The 21,972-nt window shown below is 39.7% G+C and overlaps 1 protein-coding gene and 1 long non-coding RNA gene across 6 annotated transcripts; one reads left to right on the top strand and one right to left on the bottom strand.

Moving 5' to 3' along the window:
- Positions 1–1,055: 1,055 nt before the first annotated feature.
- zfyve9b (zinc finger, FYVE domain containing 9b) lies at positions 1,056–21,829 on the top strand. Of its 5 annotated transcripts, none has more exons than XM_089001305.1 (16): positions 1,056–1,235; positions 6,065–6,648; positions 6,748–6,847; positions 6,949–7,151; positions 8,041–8,152; positions 10,333–10,455; positions 10,532–10,687; positions 12,391–12,615; positions 14,123–14,205; positions 14,853–14,957; positions 15,022–15,172; positions 16,565–16,645; positions 16,873–17,038; positions 18,347–18,452; positions 19,756–19,935; positions 21,425–21,829. In XM_089001305.1, exons 1-16 carry the CDS (start codon positions 1,172–1,174, stop codon positions 21,584–21,586), a joined length of 2,601 nt encoding a protein of 866 aa, XP_088857431.1. In that variant the 5' UTR covers positions 1,056–1,171; the 3' UTR covers positions 21,587–21,829. The 5 variants fall into 5 exon arrangements, with proteins under 5 accessions (XP_088857431.1, XP_088857430.1, XP_088857432.1 ...); XM_089001304.1 differs by having other exon boundaries at positions 16,765–17,038; XM_089001306.1 differs by lacking the exon at positions 12,391–12,615 and having other exon boundaries at positions 16,765–17,038.
- LOC148895941 (uncharacterized) lies at positions 15,183–16,987 on the bottom strand. Its single transcript, XR_016115601.1, has 3 exons — positions 16,895–16,987; positions 15,951–16,010; positions 15,183–15,602 (listed from the first exon to the last, which is right to left on the bottom strand). It is a non-coding gene; the product is annotated as an uncharacterized LOC148895941 (long non-coding RNA).
- Positions 21,830–21,972: the final 143 nt, after the last annotated feature.

The raw sequence follows: 21,972 nt of genomic DNA, 5'->3' as shown, positions 1-21,972 counted from the left end.
CCGGACAAGTTGTGTCCATGTTTAAAATGACTTCAAATGACTTCTACTGGGCGTATTTTACAAAGATTCCACCGCATATAGCTATATTTTACGTTTTAAGACTTGCGCTGAATATTCCGGAAGTCTTGTTTTTGAGTTGGTGACGAGTCTGTACGTAACGTCACTGAAGGAACGTCCCTGACCGAAATAAAAGGACACATTGTAGCAGTCCTTCCATCACGTCAATGCATTTTGCTGTGCTTGTTTGGTCTGAAAACATCATGTTGCACCAAAAAGAGCCAGAAGAGGGCGACCAAGCTCCATATAAGGAATTTATCAGCCTGTGGAAACGAGCTGATTAATTCCTCACAGGGAGCTTGGTCGCCATTTTCTGCCTCTTTTCTGGGACGCTACATTACAGTCCAGATGCCCTGACAAAGAAGGACTTCTTTAATGGATTGCAAACAAGTATGCTTTCCTCTTCAGAACTATTTGAATCATATTCATAACTGGATGTATAACAAGAACGCATATTCTCCGAATCTGAAGCCATTGTTTTGATTCTCCAGCAATGCAAGATGTCTTGGCGTGACGTCACGAAATGGGGGCGGGACTTTCTGAAAATGCCCAATTCGCAGCTCATTTTTTTGCAGATTTTGGACACTTTGTCATTTTTTATTGGTGTTTTGCATTTGAATAAAAATATCATACTGCGTGTTTTGGGTGTTTTAGATGCTATAAAACCTTTTTCTGATGTCAGGTAAGAAACAAAAAAGTGACGTCGGTTGTCCTTTAAGTGCCTGTTCTCTCGCCCAAATAAAATTCTGATGTTCCAGTAGGTTTTTCCTTACTTTTTGTTACTTTTGGATCCCTTGAGATTGGGGACCGCTTTTTTGAGAACCTAACGTTTACTATTACACAAACTTCAAGCAATATCTGTATATCTCCTTAACGTGTGCCCAGTAACAGTGACGTCACAACAACTTCACGCTCAGTCGGCTCCAGCTTCCTCCTTTTGATGAGCTGCAGAGACACACAAGGGAGAAGGGAACGGGTGGGGGGGGGGGGGTCTCTTGAGTCGAGTGGCAATATCCCCCCCCCCCCTCCCCTTATCCCCCAATCTCCTTCCCCAACCCATCACCATGATTTCGACTGCTGCTGCTACTGTCTGTGATGTAAATGCAAGAAGACCATGTTGAAGTTGTTCTCTGCGCGGGATGACGACAACGAGAAGCTCCTGGGGGGCATCGCAGAAGGTGAGAAGTATCTTTTTCCCCCTTTGGTTCTTCTCCATGCATGCTTCTTTTGAATGTGCGTCACGATGACGAGCCAGATGATGACGTTTGTGCGTGAAAAGCGCTGATGCAGCATTTAACTACTGAGCCCCCCGCGCAACCGAGTTTTCAATATTGTTTCACTCAAATAAAAATCAAAGAATATATAAAAATGAAAAATAAAGAATAAACGAAGTGTCACCCACCGGTGTTCGTTTACTCTCAAGGACGAGTGTCGCATTGGCGAAATCAGCGTGTTTCTAGTCGGATTGAAATCAATGCGGCACACAACCTGCAGTAAGAGTGATACTTCCTGAATAGTCGAACTCTGAATGTGGCGTGAAAACGTATTGGGGTTTTTCATTAGTGCTGCCGAAAACACGCGAAATTGTTATCTGGTCAGAAGGAAGCATTTCCCCTCTCTTTTTCCAGGTCCCGTAGTGAATTTGACGGAATGATGAGAATGCCTCGTTTTACGACCGACGGCGTTATATTGTACAACGGAGACCAGCCCGCTAAAACACTAAAACTATCCATTTCAGATTAAGAGTCCCTCTTTTTCTCTCTATCTCTGTGTCGGTCTCTCTTTCAGTCAGTCGCTTTCTCTCATTCAATTTCTCACTCTTTTCCGTCTCTTTCTCCCTCGGTCTCTCTCTTTCAGTCTCTCGCGTTCTGTGTCTCTCTCTCTCAGCTTCTCTCGTGTTTATAGTTTACACTGATGCAAATTATAGCTCACCTTTTTTGGGGGACAATATTCCGAAAACACCTAAACGTCTCTATAAACATAAATGTCGCTGATGCACCGGTGAAAAGGACGCTTTGATCCTCTCCTTTTTAATCAAGAACTGTTTCATACAACCGAGTGTGCAGAAAACGCTTAAAGGACAACGACACCATTTTTTTTTGTTTCCTAACTGACATCAGAAAAACGTTTTATAGCATGTAAAATACCCAAAACACGCAAGCCGCTATTTTTAGTCAAATGCAAAACACCAATAAAAATGAGGTAGTGTCCCAAAACGACTTCAAAATGACCCCGGAGATGCTGCCGAGTTTCAGAAGGTCCCGCCCCCTTGTTCGTGACGTCACGCCACGACGTCTTGCCTCGCTCTAGATTCAAAACAATGGCTTCAACGTCACGTCAAGAATCGTCACCGACTCAAAAACAAGACTTCCTGAATATTCAGAGCGAGTCTTAAAATGTAAAATATAGATATATGCATTGGAATCTGTGTAAAATACGCTCAGTAGAAGTCATTTGAAGTGATTTACAAATTATGGATACAACTTGTCCGAAGGCGTCGGTTGTCCTTTAAGATTGAATGTGCTGTGTCACATTATTTGTTATTTAGTTTATTTTGTTGTTGTTTTGACTTAAAGATGACGCCACAGGATTGGCTGCCTTTCCAGCATCTCCTGTATTTTGGTTTTCTAAGTCTTCCTTTCCTGTCCTCCTTTCATAATTTTGCTGCTGTGAAATGTACATTTCTCCACTGCAAGACTAATAAAGGCTAATCCAATCCAACACACATTTATTATCCCGGAGGAGGTCAAAGTATTCTAATTGTTCCTAATATGTCATACCAATTTTAGGCTAAACCTAAAACAATTGTCACCAAAGTTCCTACATTAGCACAATTTCAGTTTTTAATCTTGTTGTAAATTCATGAAACTCGCCATGTATTATACATTTTGAGATTATACCTTATTTTGACGGGATTTCAAATTGAAAACATGTTCATTTTATTCTTAACATAAATCTCAGGCCTGTTTTTGCCATCAATTGTAATATTATTCATAATGTCAGTCGAATTCGAAATTTTCGCCATAATTTGATATTTTGGCACTAAACCCCAACCCAATATTATCTGTCATCATCTTCAATCAAATTCGCACGTGTATTGTCATTCATTTTTGCCGCAGTATCGCTTGCTAGGCTGACGTCTTTCTACCCTTCCGAGGCATCATTTCTCAAACCTCCCAAGGACGACCTCCAGATGATTCAAGACATACGCTTTAATCGCTACTTTGTGAGCGTGTGACCTTTGTTCCTTTATGAACAATTATGCAACTTGTCTGCGTGTGTGTATGCGTGTGTATGTGTGTGCTTAAATTGCTGGCCCCACAACCTCACCCTACAAGAAAATGGAAGGATGGATGGATAGTGTCTAATGTAATCCCTCATTTTTTGTAGTTAAATGGGACCACAGGACCATCCAAAAATCAGTGAGGTAGGGTTTATGTAGTCCTAAAAGTCAATATTCTGTGGGTCCTGGAATTCAAGTGACAATGACAAAAACCCTGGCACTGGAGGAGTGGAAACATTTTTGCACATACCTTGCAGTGAAGGAGTTAAAATATGTAAACAGTATTTAGACTTTATATATATATATTTGAGACAAAGACTATTGTAGTACACACAATTTCTGAAATGTTTAATGAAAAAACTGTTATATCGTCATGAACATTATTCAGCATTTATGCAGCTATGACAGTGTAGCCTGCGTTAGCATGCTGCAACCTGCTGGCCAGCTGCTTTTCTCACAGCCAAAAAGTCCTCACTTGTCAAAAATGTCCTCACTACGTATGGTATACAATCATAGTGGTCCTCACAAAAATAGCCGTACAAACTCAGACACAAACACACACACATGCATACACACATGACCACACACATGCGTGCATCTCTATGCATGACGGAAAAAATTGATGACGACCGACCAAAAAGACCTCACTTGTCAAAAAAGTTCTCACTACGTATGGTATAAAATCATAGTGGTCCTCACAAAAATAGCCATACAAACTCAGTCACACACACCCATGCGCACATCTCCATGCAAGACAGAAAAACTTGTGAGGACCGACCATAAAGTCCTCACTTGTCAGAAATGTCCTCATTATGTATGGTCTAAAATCAAAGTGGTCCACACAAAAATAACCGTACAAACTCACACACACACACACACACACACACACACACACACACACACACACACACACACACACACACACACACACACACACACACACACACACACACACACACACACACACACGACCATACACACGCGCACATCTCCATGCACGACTGAAAAACTTATGAGGACAGACAAAAAGACCTCACTTGTCAAAAAAAGTCCTCAGTACATATGGTATAAAATCATAGTGGTCCTCACAAAAATAGCCATACAAACTCACACACACGCGCACATCTCCATGCAAGACAGAAAAACTTGTGAGGACCGACCATAAAGTCCTCACTTGTCAGAAATGTCCTCATTATGTATGGTCTAAAATCAAAGTGGTCCTCACAAAAATAACCGTACAAACTCACACACACACACACACACACACACACACACACACACACACACACACACACACACACACACACACACACACACACACACACACACACACACACACACACACACACACGACCATACACACGCGCACATCTCCATGCACGACTGAAAAACTTATGAGGACAGACAAAAAGACCTCACTTGTCAAAAAAGTCCTCAGTACATATGGTATAAAATCATAGCGGTCCTCACAAAAATAGCCATACAAACTCACACACACGCGCACATCTCCATGCAAGACAGAAAAACTTGTGAGGACCGACCATAAAGTCCTCACTTGTCAGAAATGTCCTCATTATGTATGGTCTAAAATCAAAGTGGTCCTCACAAAAATAACCGTACAAACTCACACACACACACACACACACACACACACACACACACACACACACACACACACACACACACACACACACACACACACACACACACACACACGACCATACACACGCGCACATCTCCATGCACGACTGAAAAACTTATGAGGACAGACAAAAAGACCTAACTTGTCAAAAAAAGTCCTCAGTACATATGGTATAAAATCATAGTGGTCCTCACAAAAATAGCCATACAAACTCACACACACACACCGACGCGCACATCTCCATGCACGACAGGAAAACTTGTGAGGACCGACCAAAAATTTGTCAAAAATGTCCTCATTATGTATGGTGTAAAATCAAAGTGGTCCTTACAAAAATAACCGTAAAAACTCAGACACACACACACACACGACCATACACACGCGCACATCTCCATGCACGACTGAAAAACTTGTGAGGACCGACCATAAAGTCCTCACTTGTCAAAAATGTCCTCATTATGTGTGGTATAAAATCAAAGTAGTCTTCACAAAAATAGCCGTACAAACTCAGACACACACACACACGACCATACACACACACACACACACACACACACACACACACACACACACACACACACACACACACACACACACACACGACCATACACACGCGCACATCTCCATGCACGACTGAAAAACTTATGAGGATCGATAAAAAGACCTCATTTGTCAAAAAAGTCCTCACTACATTTGGTATAAAATCATAGTGGTCCTCACAAAAATAGCCATACAAACTCACTCACACACACACACACACACACACACATACACACACATTCATGCACGGCCCCAGGAGGGTGCTCACTTTTTTTTGCATTTTTCTTCTGAATGTTTTTTTTTTCCTGGAGAAAAATGTGACATGGTAATCGAAACGCAAAGTTGCAAGAGATTTGTGCATTTCTGCATAATAAAGGCAAATCCAATCTAATCGATTACTCTTTATAGCTTTTTATTCGCCCAGGTTCTGGTTATCGACAAATATTGAAATGAGCCAGTTGTGCTCTTCTTGTCCACATATTTTTTTTTTAAGCATGCTAAGGCAATGCGATTAAGCTAACGATACGCTCTTGTGAAAACAGATGATGGAGACAACCCATCCATCGGTGAAACTAAGCTACCCTGGCTAAGCAGACCGTATCATCTCCTGGTACTCAAAGATGCAGGAGATATGTCCAAATCGGGTCAAATCACATCAAAAATCTCTTCTTCCAAATCCTCTGGGGATGAAACGGTCACGTCGTGTGAAGAAAAACCTCCTTCCAACATGCTCCACGTGGAGGAAGGCACGGTGAAACCGTGGGGTGAAGACCAGACCCAGAAGCCTCCGCACACTCTGGTTTTGAGTCTGGCCCAGGAGGAGAAGAAACTCAAGACCTCCAAGGAGGATTTTGTAATTGAGGAGAAGGAAATGGAGGAATCCAAAGTCCTCCAGAATCATCTTAAAAATATTGTGTCCAATGGAGGAGAAGAAGAAAAAACCTTAGCATCATCTCCGGTCCATCCTGACAACGAATCCGGACCGATCGGGATCCTAACCAAAGATCGAGCCTTGGGGGAGGTCGCCCCAGTCTGGATTCCGGACGCCGAAGCTCTTCTATGCATGAAATGTGGCATCAAGTTCACGTTTACCAAACGGAGGCATCACTGTCGCGCCTGTGGCAAGGTGAGGCTCACCTTGCGTCCCACCCCCCCCTCGAGCTCGCCGTTGGGAACACTTTTCAAGTCATTGAATCTATGTGTGCATGCGCATGTGTGTCGTCAGGTGTTTTGTGCACTTTGCTCCGGCCTCAAGTTCAGACTTACACATCTTGATGGCAAGGAGGGGCGAGTTTGTGTTTCCTGTCATGCAACCCTCATTAAAAGTGAGACACTTTTGTTTTATTTTCTCAGCAGTTTTATTTTTGGGGGGGAGGCGGTGGGTGTCTTTTTAAAACAATAACAACAACTAGTATCTCCCTCCCAGGCACGTCACCAAAAGGGAAAAGAAGGGTCTGGTTCGCAGACGAGCTCCATGTCGGCCAGCAATCCGAGTCGGCCCCCAACACGCCGTTCAGAGCTGACCCGTTCTCACCATCCGTGAGCCGAGAGGCGCGAAACAGAACGGCTGAAAGTCCGGCGGGGTCGCCGCAGCGCAGGATGGCCTCCAGGCCACCAGGGGGCACTCATGTAGGATCAAACCAATCAAAATATAAAGGATAACCGACACCTCCAGACAAGTTGTGTCCATAGTTTGTAAAATCACTTGAAACGACTTCTACTGAGCATATTTTACAAAGATTCCACGGCGTATAGCTATATTTTATGTTTTTAATATTATGTTTTCGAGTTGATGACGATGCCTGACGTGACGTCACCTCTGGAATGCCCCTGACCCAGAAAGCGACACACAATGCATTTTGGGTACTTGGTCTGAAAACTTTGTGTTGATGGCGAAATTAGAAGGAAAACACATAAATAACGCGATGGTGAATCGTTGTGTGTTGCACCAAGACTACTATTTGATACTAGTTGACAGAAATTCCCAGGAGACAAATCAGCCCATTTCCAATGGCGCTTGGGCGCCATCTTGTGCATTTTTTGGGACACTACATTGGAGTCCAGACGGCTCGAATTGATACGGAAGGACTTCTTTCATCGATTGCAAACTTTTATGCTTTCTTCTTCAGAACTATTTGAATCATATTCATAACTAGATGAGTAACAAGAAAGCATCTTCTCCGAATCTGAAGCCATTGTTTTGATTCGAGAGCAAGGCAAGGCGGACCTTATAAAACTCGCCATTTCTGGGGTTTTGAAGTATTTTGAAGTAGTTTTGGGAGACTCTAACTCATTTTTATTGGTGTTTTGCATTTGACTAAAAATATCAGCCTTTACAGTCACAGGATAATTGTTAATTGCGTGTTTTGGGTATTTTAGATGCTATAAAACGTTTTTCTGATGTCAGTTAGGAAACAAAAAAAATCTGTCGGTTGTCCTTTAAAGCTAAATTTCGACTTTCATTTTGAGTCAAGGTCAACTGTCATCTCTTCTAACGGCATTTCTGTTCTTCTTCCAGGAGGCGTGTGGTCCTCGGCGGTGGGGAACGTCCACGCTTGTGAACACCTCGTCGAATCTTATCCCGCCGGAAGGCCTACCGCCTATCCTCACCTCCACAGGAATCAAAGGGGGTAGGTACAGAGAACACCCGTGCATTCTCGATTCATATCTCAATTATTTTCCCTATTTACATTTTGTACATTTTGGTCTGTGTTACCTAGCTTCAGCCGGTTTTTGAAACACACACGTGTATTTTGGGGTGGACAAAAAATGGCATTAAAGGACTGGCTCAAAAGGAAACATGTCAAAGTGATACAACTCAAGTTAGATACTACAAGCTGTGAATGCTAGTGACAAGCTAAATTTAGCCTGGGTCATTAGTGGACGTGACGCAGAGTTTTCACTAGCATATTCCTGGTGCCCCCCTCCCCAGAAAAATACGTAGATATAATTTTGAAGCAATCTTAACTCATTCACTGCCAGATGATGTGGAAAAAATATGTTCACTCCAGTGCCAGGGTTTTTGTCATTTCCACTTAAATTGCAGGACCTTCAGAATATTGAGTTTTAGGACTACAGAAACATTCAATTCAGCATAAGAATCCTTAGACTCTCTTCTTTCATCAGAAAGAAATAGTTAATTGCTAAGTCATATGCGTCTGTTATCTGAGCTTGAAATGGGGGCGGATGTACAGAATACAATACTATATATATCTAGATACATCACTACTAGATAGCTAGCTAGTTAGCTAATAGATAGCAAATATAGACAGTGAAACCTCGGTTTACGAACCCCTTGGCTTACGAACTTTTCAGTTTACGAATGTTACATTTATGAAAATTTTACCTTGGCATACAAACTATTTTTCAGGATATACATGGAGCTGCCACAATGAGTGATGTGTCGTTCGCAAACAACCCGCTCTCCTAACAAGAAAATGGTGGCCACTGTTTTTGTCCTATATTCCCCGCCCCCAGTTTTCGGTTAAAGCCATGTGATTGGTCAAGAATGCAGCAGTGGAGGATGGGGTTACAGACAGAGAGAGAGAGTGAGGCCGTTCTCCAAAAAACAAAATGGCGTCTTCGGTTAAAGCCATGTGATTGGTCAAGAACCCAGCAATGGGGGGGGGGGGGGGTTAAACATTAAAGAGACAGGCAGACAGATGGAGAGTGAGAAAACACACACATGAAAGGTAGATGACGGAGCTTGAAACAAAAAAAAAACACAAAATTGAAATAGTGACAAAATGGATATAAAAAAGTGAAATTTGGACCTATTTCAACTTTGATAGTTCAAAAGCAGAGTGTAGACTGGAAGGTTAAAATATCCCATCAATCAGGCTCCACAAATAACCCACACAAGTCATCTGTACACTTGATGCAAAAAGCTATCAACCCAGCTAAACAGATCACAATTGATGAAGAACTAGATACAATTATCACAGAGAAAGCACCTACAAGGGATCATTACTCAAGATGGCGGAAGAAGAAGGTTACGTTCCTCATCAAGTGTTTAATGCTGAGGAAACCGGATAATCCATTCCATCAAGCCATCAACGACCATCACAAAGGTAAATAAAATGACTTTATTATACAGTGCAGTTTATTTCTTTAATTATAATACCATATCACATTTATTATACATAAAATAAGGTATCTTTTGTGTAGTTTTAAGGCTTAGAAAATTATGTTTTATGGGGACCCGGGAAGAGATTATTCTCATTTTAATGGTTTCATATGGGAAATTATTTTTTGAGATACACACTTTTCACCTTACACACTGTCTGGGAACCAATTAAGTTCGTAAGCCAAGGTCCCACTGTATCCATGTAGGTAGATAGCTATATAGCCGGCTAGATGCTGCCCCCGCGTGGAAGGGAAAAACATTGCCAGAGGTCTGACCAGCGCTTTATCGGCACCCAAGCATGAAAAAAAAAAACAAAAAAACAAAACCCGAACAAATTCGGGAATGGCGCTCCACTTCATGCTTTTCAATTCACTGATAAATTCGGGAATGGCAGTGAATGAGTTAAACTGCTCTGGGACCACATTTTGAGATATCTTTAGTTTCAGTCAGTGGTTCCGAAACTTGTTTTACTCACTACCACACGGGTGTCCAAAAATTAGACACTTCTGTAACTGTCTCTATAATTTTGTCTCCAACGTTACTCGACCTTGCGGCTCAAGGCAATCCAATTTCATAGTGATTTTTTTTTAAAGCAGTGTGAATGTTTTTTTGGAGATCCTGGAGATAAAACCAATGTCAGAATAATAATTACAATTAAGTCTTGAGTGCCCTTCACTTGCTCAGATTACACCGTGGAGGAGCATCCCTCTGAGACGATGCTCATCCAAGAACTGGAGAGCGGCCGCTCCAACCCTCTGGTGTTTGTCCTCAATGCCAATTTGCTCGCCATGGTATCGATGGTCAATTGTAAGTTTGATTGTATTTTTTTTTTTTTTTGAGTCGTTTGACACCTAATGATCCTACAATATGATTTGGGGGACAGACGTTAACAGAAAGTGTTGGTGCCTGACCACCAAGGGAATGCACGCAGTGGGCCAGGTGGAGGTGGTTGTGCTCCTGCAATGTCTTCCAGAGGAGAAAAGCTTCCCCAGGGACATTTTCTGTCATTTCGTCCAGCTGTACAGAGACAGCCTTACGGGTGAGGTTATTTCATATACAGTGATACATTGGTTTACGGACCCCTTGGCTTACGAACTTTTTGGTTTATGAACGTTAAATTAATGAAAATTTTACCTTGGCATACAAACTTTTTTCGGGATACACACTGAGCTGCCTCAATGTGTCGTTCACGAACGAGCCCGTTCTTCTAACAACAAAATGGCAGCCGACTGCTTTTATTCCTCTATTGCCTGGCCCCAGTCTTCGGTTAAAGCCACGTGATTGGCCAAGAACGCAGCAGTGAAGAGAGGTGGTTTAAACATTAAAGAGACAAGCAGATGACAGTGAGAGAGTTTTAACTTTGATAGTTCAAAGGCAGAGTATAGACTGCAAGGTTAAAATATCCCATCAATCAGGCTCCACAAACAACCCGCACAAGCCATCTGTACACTTGATGCAAAAAGCTATCAACCCAGCTAAACAGGACACAATTGATGAGGAACTCGATAAAAGTATCACAGTGAAAGCACCTACAAGGGATCATTCCTCAAGATGGTGAAAGAAGAAGGTTACGTTCCTCATCAAGTGTTTAATGCTGAGGAAACTGGCCATTCCATTCCATCAAGCCATCAACGACCATCACAAAGGTAAATAAAACCACTTTATTATACAATACAGTTTATTTCTTTAATTATAATATAATAGTACATTTATTATACATAAATATGCTATATGTTGTGTAGTTTTAAGGCTTAGAAAATTAGAAAGGAGAAAATTATATTTTATGGGGACCTGGGAACGGATTATTGTCATTTTAATGGTTTTCAAAGGAAAATTATTTTTGGGGATACACACTTTTCGCTTTACAGTGTCTGGGAACCAATTAAGTTTGTAAACCAAGGTATCACTGTATTCAACTGTCTGTATAGGCTCATGTAGCAAGTAAAGGAGGATTCGGTGGTTACATTATGATGGTTTATACAGACGCTCCCCACCTTACGAACGAGATACGTTCCGAGCGGTCATTCGTGAGGTGAATTTGTTCGTAAGATGTTTCAGTGCTGTATTTTGTATGGAATGTATGCTTAAGTCAAACAGTGAACGAGGAAGTATAAAACACAGACGCTCTAACAGTCACAGAATAAATTGCCACCTACTGTAGTACGATGACATATATCTTTGGGTCTTCAGTAAGCCAATCCTGAAGCTGCTGGCACGAAATTACTTAGGTGCCAGTCGCCATTACTTTTTCCTCGTGAAGCGTCAACTGGGAAGAGGGATTTCCTCCCCGCCCACATACTCTACACAGCCAACCGTAAACGAGCTTGTCCCCGCCTCCTCATAGCGTCATTTGGTAAGAAAGATTTTTTTTTTCCTTCCCGCCCACATACTCTACACAGCCAATTGTAAACGAGCTCTTCGGATCGGGGGTTGAACTCGTTGGAAACACTTCAGCATAGCCGGGTGCTGATTGGTCAGCCTTGGTGTCCGTCACGTAAACATCCAGCCCTTGAAATCTCCAATGGGTTTGTGTGCGTGCGTGTGCGTGAAGCACAGTACGCAGCCAATACAAAATACAAAATCAAACTTACAGTCTGTAAGCCTCTCTGTTCGAACTTTTTCGATATACTGTAACCGCAAAAATATACCATTATTCGTAACTTGAATGTTCGTAAATTGGGGGCGTCTGTATTTCTGTATGTTGCTGCATCTCTCATGGGACAATTCTTTGGACGTTGGCAGGGAAGGTGATCAAGGATCTGTCGCTGTTCCTGTTTAGCAGCCAGTTTCTGGGAAGCGATATGCACGCCGGTCTCTTGTTTATCCGACCCACCCGTCAGTCCCTTCAGGGTCTGGCCCTGCCCAGCCCGCCGTACCTGTTTGGTCTACTGGTCCACCGGGCCGAGGTGGTCTGGGCCAAGACGTTCCCTTTGCGTCTCATGCTGCGCATGGGTGCAGAGTATCGATGTGAGTTCTTGTTAGAGATGGCCCATGACCTCCATGGGGCAGGATGCAAAATATTATTTTGGGGATTTAACTCATTCACTGCCTCACGTCCAAAAATTTGTCTACTTCAGTGTCAGGATTTTTGTCATTGTCACTTGAATTCCAGGATCCAGAGAATATTGAATTTTAAAGGACAACCGACGCCTTCGGACATGTCCATAATTTGTAAAATCATTTCAAATGACTTCTACTGAGCATATTTTACAAAGATTCCACAACATATAGCTATATTTTACGTTTTAAGACTTGCACTGAATATTCAGGAAGTCTTGTTTTTGAGTTGGTGACGATTCCTGACGTCACGTCACGGAGGGAACGCCCCTGACCGAGAAAGTTACACACAAGGCATTTTGGGTACTTTGTTTGGTCTGAAAACTTCGTGTTGATCCGTGTTGATGGCAAAATTAGAAGGAAAACACATAAGTAATGCGATGGTGAATCGTTGTGTGTTGAACAGACTACTATTTGATACTGGTTGACATAAATTCCCAGCAGACAAATCAGCCCATTTCCAACGGAGCTTGGGCGCCATCTTGTGCATTTTCTGGGACGCTACATTGGAGTCCTGACGGCTCGAATTGATACGGGAGGATTTCTTTAATTGATTGCAAACATGTATGCTTTCCTCTTCAGAACTATTTGAATCATATTCATAACTGGATGAGTAACAAGGCAGCATCTTCTCCGAATCTGAAGCCATTGTTTTGATTCTAGAGCAAGGCAAGACGTCCTGGCGTGACGTCACGAACAAGGAGGCGTGACCTTCTGAAACTCGGCATCTCCGAGGTCATTTTGAAGTAGTTTTTGGACACTTTAACTTACCTTTATTGGTGTTTTGCATTTGACTAAAAATATCAGCCTGGACGTTTTTGGGTATTTTAGATGCTATGAAACGTTTTTCTGATGTCAGGTAGGAAACAAAAAAAAATGGTGTCGGTTGTCCTTTAAGACTACATAAACATTCAATACCATGTTAGAAATCTTTGACTCTCTTCTTTCATCAGAAAAAAAGAGTTAATTCCTAAATTATATGGGTCTGGAGTTATATGGGCTTGAAACGAAGGGAGCTGTCCAAATTTCAATACATAAATATTTGTTTTATATAGTGCTTTAACAATAGCCGAAGCTGGTACAAAGCGCTAATAAGGAAATAAGGGAAATGCCGCCATGTGGAAAGGAAAAAAAAAACATTCACAAAGGCCATGGTCTGCGCTTTATCTGCACTCAAGCCCGAGACAACAAAACCATAACAAATTCGAGAATGGCGCTCTACGTCATATTTTCAATTCCCGAATAAATTTGTGAATGGCAGTGAATGAGTTAATAACACTTAGGGTCGTAGATGTTGGCGGTCTATATGCGGATGCTAAGGTGACTTATACTCAGTTGCTGTTCAATTTTACACATATTTTTTTTTCTATCTATTTATTTATTAATGAATTAATTTGTTGATATTTATTTATTGCAGTTTACCCTTGCCCTTTGTACAACGTGCGCTTCCGGAAGCCTTTGTTTGGGGACATTGGACACACAGTCATGAGGCTTTTAGTGGTAAGAAAAAGTTGTGTACTGTTCAGATTTAAATAGTTTGTGCATTTTCATTCATTGATTTAGCTACTTCTGGTGTCTGTCATGTAGACAAAATAAAAAGGCTATCACAACCACAGTGAGTGAGTCATTAATTGCGGTAAAGTTAGTCTTTTTTTTTCACAGAGGATAAAGAATCTATCATAATAAAAGACACATAAATAAAAAAATATATATGTAATAATAATAATAATAATAATAATAATAATAATAATACATTACATTTTAAGCGCCTTTCAAAGCTCTCAAGGACACTACAGTCACAGACAAGCATAGGTACTATAATAAATAAAATACAATCACAAATGGAATGCAATAAATAAAATAAAATTATAAATAGAAACAAGAGAGAGCTACACCGAAAATGCAATTTTAAATATGTGAGTATTTATATTGTTTGTCTACATGTGTTGCTGCACCATTTTTTCCCAAAAAATAAATTGCTAAATGAAAGGGTTAAACATCACCATATCTATACCTTTCTGTACCACAATTATCTTATCTCCGTGTTTTCGCTTAGTGTCAGCATTAAGCAAGTCAACTTGAAGATCAGGTTATGTGTATTAATTTAGCATTTCCTCACTTTGCAACCATCCTTCCGTTCTGTGCAGGACTTTAGGAATTTTCGTTATAGTCTTCCAGTGGTGTCGGGACTCACAGTGGATCTGGAGGCTCATAAGACCTGCATAAAGATACAAACTACCGCGTACAATGAGGTGAGCTGAACAATGTAATTTTATTAAGCTCTCTTTTCACGCTTCACGTTTCCTGTCATATCAGCTGATGAAGGCCATGAACAAGTGCAACGAGCATGTTTTGGCCATTGGGGCTTGCTTCAATGAGGAGGCCGATTCTCACCTCATCTGCGTGCAAAGGGACGATGGCCAGTACCAGACGCAAGCCATTAGCATCCACAACCAGCCACGTAAAGGTAAACAAGCACACCTCCGATGTTGTTGGAATTTTTTTGGGGTCACAGACTGTGTCGCCCACTTCTGGTTTGATTCAAGCTCAATGGTTGATTTTCTCAACATAATAATTAGATAGAAAATCCTTGATTGATTGGGAATAATCTGGTTTTATCTAATGTATTATTATTTATATTTTTATGTTTTTAACCCTTTGTAACACTTGGTAATAATAATAATAATAATAATAATAATAATAATAATAATAATAATAATACATTTAATTTTTAAGCGCCTTTCACACCGTGCCAGAAAAGTGAGCGAAACTGAAACACCTGAATCTTCTTTTATACATGTGTGACGGGTGTCACCACAGTGACTGTCTTCATCTCCACGATGCTTCCGTCTTAATAAGACCAGTCGCGTGAATGTCTCTTTTTATTTCTTTTATTTCTGCAACACAGTATGGCAGAAGGGATGGGTGAAGTCGCATGGGTTTGATCTTGTGATTAACCTAAGTCTCGTCCAGATTGTTCTGAACATGCAAAACATTGTAGATAACATAACAGAATGAACAACGTGTGATCGTATAGTGGTTATTTACAGAAAAAGAGAAGACAACCCAAGCTCTCTGTTATTTACATGATGTCCCTGAACGCATCATACGCGAAGACTCGGCTGGACACGCGGTGCGCTTGTAATGACGCACAGTTCAACCCGCCACAAACATTCACGGGCAAATGAAATACGACACAAGAAACAAAATATTGTACAATAAAAACGAAATGAAACAATTATTACCTGCAACACGGTATGGCAGAAGGGATGGGTGAAGTCGCATGGGTTTCGTCTTGTGATTAACTGCGCAACAGAAAAGCACTATGAAGCCAATGTGCTTCATATCAATTATTAGTGTACAACCAATTATATGTACAACCAAGTGTATAATCAATTATTAGTGTACAACTCCGTTACACATGCCACTTGCACACATAGAGCATATGATGAAGCTCCAAGACAAAAGGAACTGTAGTTTTGTTGTTTTTTAGGTACATTTTTTTTCTTTAAACTACCAAACGATTACAATTACGTCTCAATGCGACGACGTGACTTGTTTTCCAAATTTGGCTCGAGAGGCGTTCAGTGACCGACTCGGAAAATGTAAATTAATTATACTACATTCAATGTCGCCGATGAAAAAAACCGCCCAAAAAACGAAATACAGCAAATAAATCACTAAATAAATTCAAATGTGGTGTTTGTGAACGCAAAACAAAGGAATAACTATTTTAACATCAACATAGACTGAAATAAAACACCCTCATGCCCTCTGTTGGGCTACACATAGTATTGCTATTCGGTTATTAAAATGTTTAAAACCTCTGCTTATTCGTCGTTTTTCTCCATTTCCCCAGTGACCGGCTCGTGTTTTTTCATATTCAGCAGTGCACTGAAAGCAACTGCGGGTTACTTTGCCAAATCCAACATCGTCGAAGGTAACATCGTCTACGACAAAGGCTGATTTGACTTTCCCAAATCATTCTTTGTATTAATTAACCCCCAGTCTTTATCTTTGTTAATATCATTTTAAATGTGTGTGTGTTCACTCGAACAGCCTGTTTGGCGCGGTCTGTCAATGTTGACAAAAGAGTATGTTTACGTGTCCGTTTGCGTGCGTGTGCGTATGATACCCCCCCCCCCCCCCCCCCCCCTTCTGTCCTAGATGGATTAATGGTGCAGATTACCCCTGAGACCATGGCAGAGCTGCGCAGGTCGCTCCGGGAGATGAAGGACTACACCGTCAACTGCGGGCGCGTGGATCGAGCCGACAGCCAGGAAGAACTCGTTTGTGTGCAGTGGGTGGAGGCCAAGTGCACCTTCAATAAAGGGTGGGACCTTCCAGCTACTTGAAGTTTAATACTCTTGATCCAAATCTATTCATGCACAGACGAAAGGTCGAAAAAACAATATAGAAATGAGATTACTTTTTTGTTAAAAAGCAGTATTTTGCTGCCTACTATGTCTTCGTTCTCAGGGGGCGGGGCTTGGACTTACATGATCATGTCATAGTCCATATTCAAGAAAAATGGTTTTAACTAAAAATTATTCACCCCCATACGAATAAAAAATCTGACAAGGAAGTATTACATTTCATTTCTAAGCGCCTTTCAAAACTCTCAAAGACACTTTACAGTCACGAGATAAGACCGTTTTTTTTTTTTGTGCAGGTGAGCAGCGGTAGCCTTTCGTGCCAGCGTTCACTCTACCCGGAAGTAACACAGCAGCAAAGTTATGAAAGGAAGTGGAAAGGAAAGAAAGAAGTAGAAAAAAACAAAATACAAAACACAGGAGCTGCTGTGTATTTAGTTATTATTATATTGTATTGTATTGTATTGTATTGTATTGTATTGTATTGTATTGTATTGTATTGTATTATAATAATACATTTCATTTTTAAGCGCCTTTCAAAACTCTCAAGGTCACTTTACAATCACAGGATCAGTTTTTCTGTGGGTGAGCAGCGGCAGCCACACGCACCAGCATATTGTATTGTATTGTATTGTATTGTATTGTATTGTATGTGTCCTTGAGAGCTTTGAAAGGCGCTTAAAATTAAATGTATTATTATTATTATTATTATTATTATTATTTTCTATGCTTGTCTGTGACTGTAAAGTGTCCCTGAGAGCCTTGAAAGGCGATTGAAAATAATAATAATAATAATAATAATAATAATAATAATAATAATAATAATAATAATAATACATTTCATTTATAAGCGCCTTTTAAAACTATCAAGGTCACTTCACAGTCACAGGATAAGTATTTCTGTGGGTGAGCAGCGGCAGCCACACGCACCAGCGTTAATTCAACCCTGAAGTAACTTAAATAGATAGAAAGCTAGCTAGCTAGCTAATAGATAGCGAATAGCTAGCTAGCTAGATAGAAACCTAGCTAGCGAGCTAATAGATAGCGAATAGCTAGCTAGCTGGATAGCTAGCCATCTAGATAGCTATCTAACTACAGTAATACTTTACTTCATAACTATTATTTCTTGTCTCCGTGTCCTTTATTTTAAGTTTGTCGATTTGAAAATTTGAAATGCAAGTGTTGGGATATAACAATGTACAAAATACGTACTTTGATTTTTATCGATACTTGAATAACTTGTTAATAGATTTTATTTTTGTTCACAGGGTTGTAAGCCCCATTGATGGCAAATCCATGGAGTCCATCAGCAGTACAAAAATGTTCCAGAAATCTGAATACAAAGAAAACGGGAAGATGATCCACTGGACAGAAGTATCTTTGATTTTCTGTGAAACCATTAAGTGGTACCTCTATTTACGAAATGAATTGGTTCTGGAAGAAATTTTCTTCATTTTATCTATTTATGATGACACATAGACACATCTGGTAGCCTCTTAGCCAATAGGAAGCCAGGAAGATGCCAGGTAATAGCCAATGGCAGTGCAGTTCTAAGTATCTATTCGCAATCTAAGTAGCTAGCTGGCTGGCTACCTAGCTAGCTATCTATTTGCTATCTATTTGCTATCTAACTAGCTAGCTATCTACCTAGCTAGCTATCTATTTGCTATCTATTCGGTATCTAACTAGCTAGCTGGTTACCTAGCTAGCTATGTATTATCTATCTATTCGCTATCTAAGTAGCTAGCTGGTTACCTAGCTAGCTATATATTTGCTATCTAACTAGCTAGCTGGCTACCTAGCTAGCTATCTATTTGCTATCTAACTAGCTTGCTGGTGACCTAGCTATCTATCTATTTGCTATCTATTTTCTCTCTAACTAGCTAGCTATCTATTAGTTACCTATTAGCTAGCTAGCTAACTTTCTATCTATTTGAGTTATTCCGGGTTGAGTGAACGCTGGCGCATGTGGCTGCCGCTGCTCACCCGCAGAAGAACTGATCCTGTGACTGTAAAGTGACCATGAGAGTTTTGAAAGGCGCTTAGAAATAAAATGTATTATTATTATTATTATTATTATTATTATTATTATTATTATTATAAAGCAGCAAAAGTAATCCTCAATCGTGTATGTAAAAATACGTATGTTAAAAAATGCATCGATATACAGTAAAGTCTCGTTATATCGATATCGGATATAGCGATAGTCCCGGTTATATCGATACTATTGATATGCACGTACGGAGAAAATTACATGCAAACAGGGTCTGATATATCGATAGTCCCGGTTATATCGATATTTTTTCGGACTCCCTTGAATATCGATATAACGAGACTTTACTGTATATATATATATATATATATATATATATATATATATATATATATATATATATATATATATATATATATATATATATATATATATATATATATATATATGCATCTATCTATCTATCTATCTATCTATCTATCTATCTATCTATCTATCTATCTATCTATCTATCTATCTATCTATCTATCTATCTATCTATCTATCTATCTATCTATCTATCTATCTATCTATCTGCATTGTGTTGGCCGCTATTAGCCAAACAACGTGAACATTTGAGGTACTACTGTATGCAGATCTGATTCTTTTTACTTCTGTAAGGTGTTCAATGGATGTTGTCTGCAGGTGTTCTACCTGCAGAGGGTCGACCCCCTAAAAGGAATAGCAGCCAACATCCCCGAACACAACCGACTCATGGAACGCATCGCCAGGGCCTTTTGCTTAGCCTTGTGTCCTTACCTGAAACTTCTCAAGGAGGACGGCATGGCCAAATTGGGGCTACGTGTTACCTTTGACACCCAACAGGTCGGTGTGGCACTACATTAGGAACACCTGTGCATTCCATTAAGAATAACAAAACATTATGACTTCAGAAAAATAATGATAGGCACTGTCAGAGAAGTATTTGTTGAACAATGTTTATTGTCGTTGCGGTTCATTGTGTTGTACTGACAGCTGGTTTCTAATATTTGTGTTATTCCATTCCTCGAAGAGGGTAACATACCTTTAGAATGACATCTCAATATGGTGAAAACAAATTTTTAAGATTATTAATATTAGAATCAAGCAAATAAAATGAGGATTTGAAGTTTACACATAGTTAGAGTTTTGGGTTTTTTTTTGTGTTTATTTTCTCTCTCATACGCTCTACAGATATATTCATCTTTACATATCTAAAATTGTGCAAATGTGTCATCATTGTTTGCTTTCATGTTTCAATCTTTTCAAGTTCAGGTTGGAAACGGTTTTATCAATATTGCTTTTATTATTTTCCATATTTGAGCATTTAAATATTCAATTCATATCTGCTATTTGTAATGTTTTTAAAATCAATATATTTAATTTGATGTAAACATGAATAGCGATAAAGTTGCAATTATAATAATAAAAATGTGTGGCTGCCGCTGCTCACCCGCAGAAACAATATCCTGTGAGTGTAAAGTGTCCCTGAGAGCCTTGAAAGGCGATTGAAAAAAAATGGAAAAAAAATAAATTTCATCGATAAGCGCCTTTCAAAACTCTCAAGGACACTTTACACTCACAGGATATTTTTTTCTGCGGGTGAGCAGCGGCAGCCACACGCGCCAGTGTTCACTCAACCCGGAAGAAACAATAAAGTAAATAAATACATATAAATAAATAAATAAATGGATATCTAGATAGATAAATAAACAAATAGACAAAAAAAATAAATAAACAAATAAAACTGATGAATAGATAAACATACAAACTAAATAATAAATAAATAATACATTTCATTTATAAGCGCCTTTCAAAACTCTCAAGGACACTTTACAGTCACGTATTTTTTTGTGTACATACATAAATCAATAAATGGATAAGTCAATAAATAGATAAATAAATAATCATGTAAATATTTTTTTTACTTAAATAAAATTAACTAAAATAAAATAAATTGATAAATATAGATACATAAATAAACATACATACAAACAAATGACAAAATAAATGAATACATAAATCAATATTTAAATAAATAAAATATAATGCAGTACACAACACACACACACACACACACACACACACACACACGCACACACACACGCACACACACACGCACACACGCACACACGCACACACACACTTTCCGGCAAACAGAAAAGTGCCCCCGAAAAAAGTCGTCAAAGTAAATAAATAAAGAATAAAAAGACAGCATCCATTTGTCTTCTCGGTTACTCAAACATTGCTCATAAGGCAGTTCGGCCATTTAAATGAGTAATCATTGATGTTTTAAATTATATATTTATCTGTGTTTCTTTGTTCGCAATTTCAGGTGGGCTTCGTGGCAGGCAGTAATGGTCGCCCATTACCTCCTCAATACTTAAACGCCTTGGACAGCACGCTCATTCCCATTATCCACAGCAGGGGGTGCAAGACAGGCGACCAGCCCATAGTGATGGAGTTCATCTTTTACATCCTGGAGTACATCACATAGAAAATCCCACCTCAAAATCATCTGGGCAATTCCCTCATGAGGACAACGATTTCACTCGCGGCGTTTTTTTTACTAGATTACACCGTAGCAAAAACAAACAAAAAAAAGCCTGCTCGTTTAAACTAAAGCGAATGATTTAGTGAGTAGTGGATGCAGCACATGGAATGAGTGCCTGAATGATGTCTTGAAATGGCATGTTGCATTTGATTATATCAGCTTGTAATTAAAACTTTGCAATGAAAATGACACGTCTGTTGATATGGAGAAAGATGGTTGCATAATGTGTATATTTACACATGCATATATACATACATATATGTATGCATATATATATATATACATACATATATATATATATATATACAGTAAAGTCTCGTTATATCGAT

Source organism: Hippocampus bargibanti, linkage group LG07, assembly GCF_051943395.1.
Source record: "Hippocampus bargibanti isolate YZ-2025 linkage group LG07, ASM5194339v1, whole genome shotgun sequence".
NCBI classification, from domain to species: Eukaryota; Metazoa; Chordata; class Actinopteri; order Syngnathiformes; family Syngnathidae; genus Hippocampus; species Hippocampus bargibanti.
The sequence above is the reverse complement of the archived record's forward strand: the minus strand, read 5'-3'. Positions and strand labels throughout refer to the sequence as shown.

What these genes read in the sequence shown, in the direction of transcription:
- zfyve9b (XM_089001304.1), top strand. Translation starts at nt 1,172, where the DNA reads ATGTTGAAGTTGTTCTCTGCGCGGGATGACGACAACGAGAAGCTCCTG. An exon ending in TCATGCAACCCTCATTAAAA is followed by an intron (nt 6,848 to 6,948) that starts GTGAGACACTTT and finishes TCTCCCTCCCAG; the next exon opens with GCACGTCACCAAAAGGGAAA. An exon ending in CAGTCATGAGGCTTTTAGTG is followed by an intron (nt 14,206 to 14,852) that starts GTAAGAAAAAGT and finishes CGTTCTGTGCAG; the next exon opens with GACTTTAGGAATTTTCGTTA.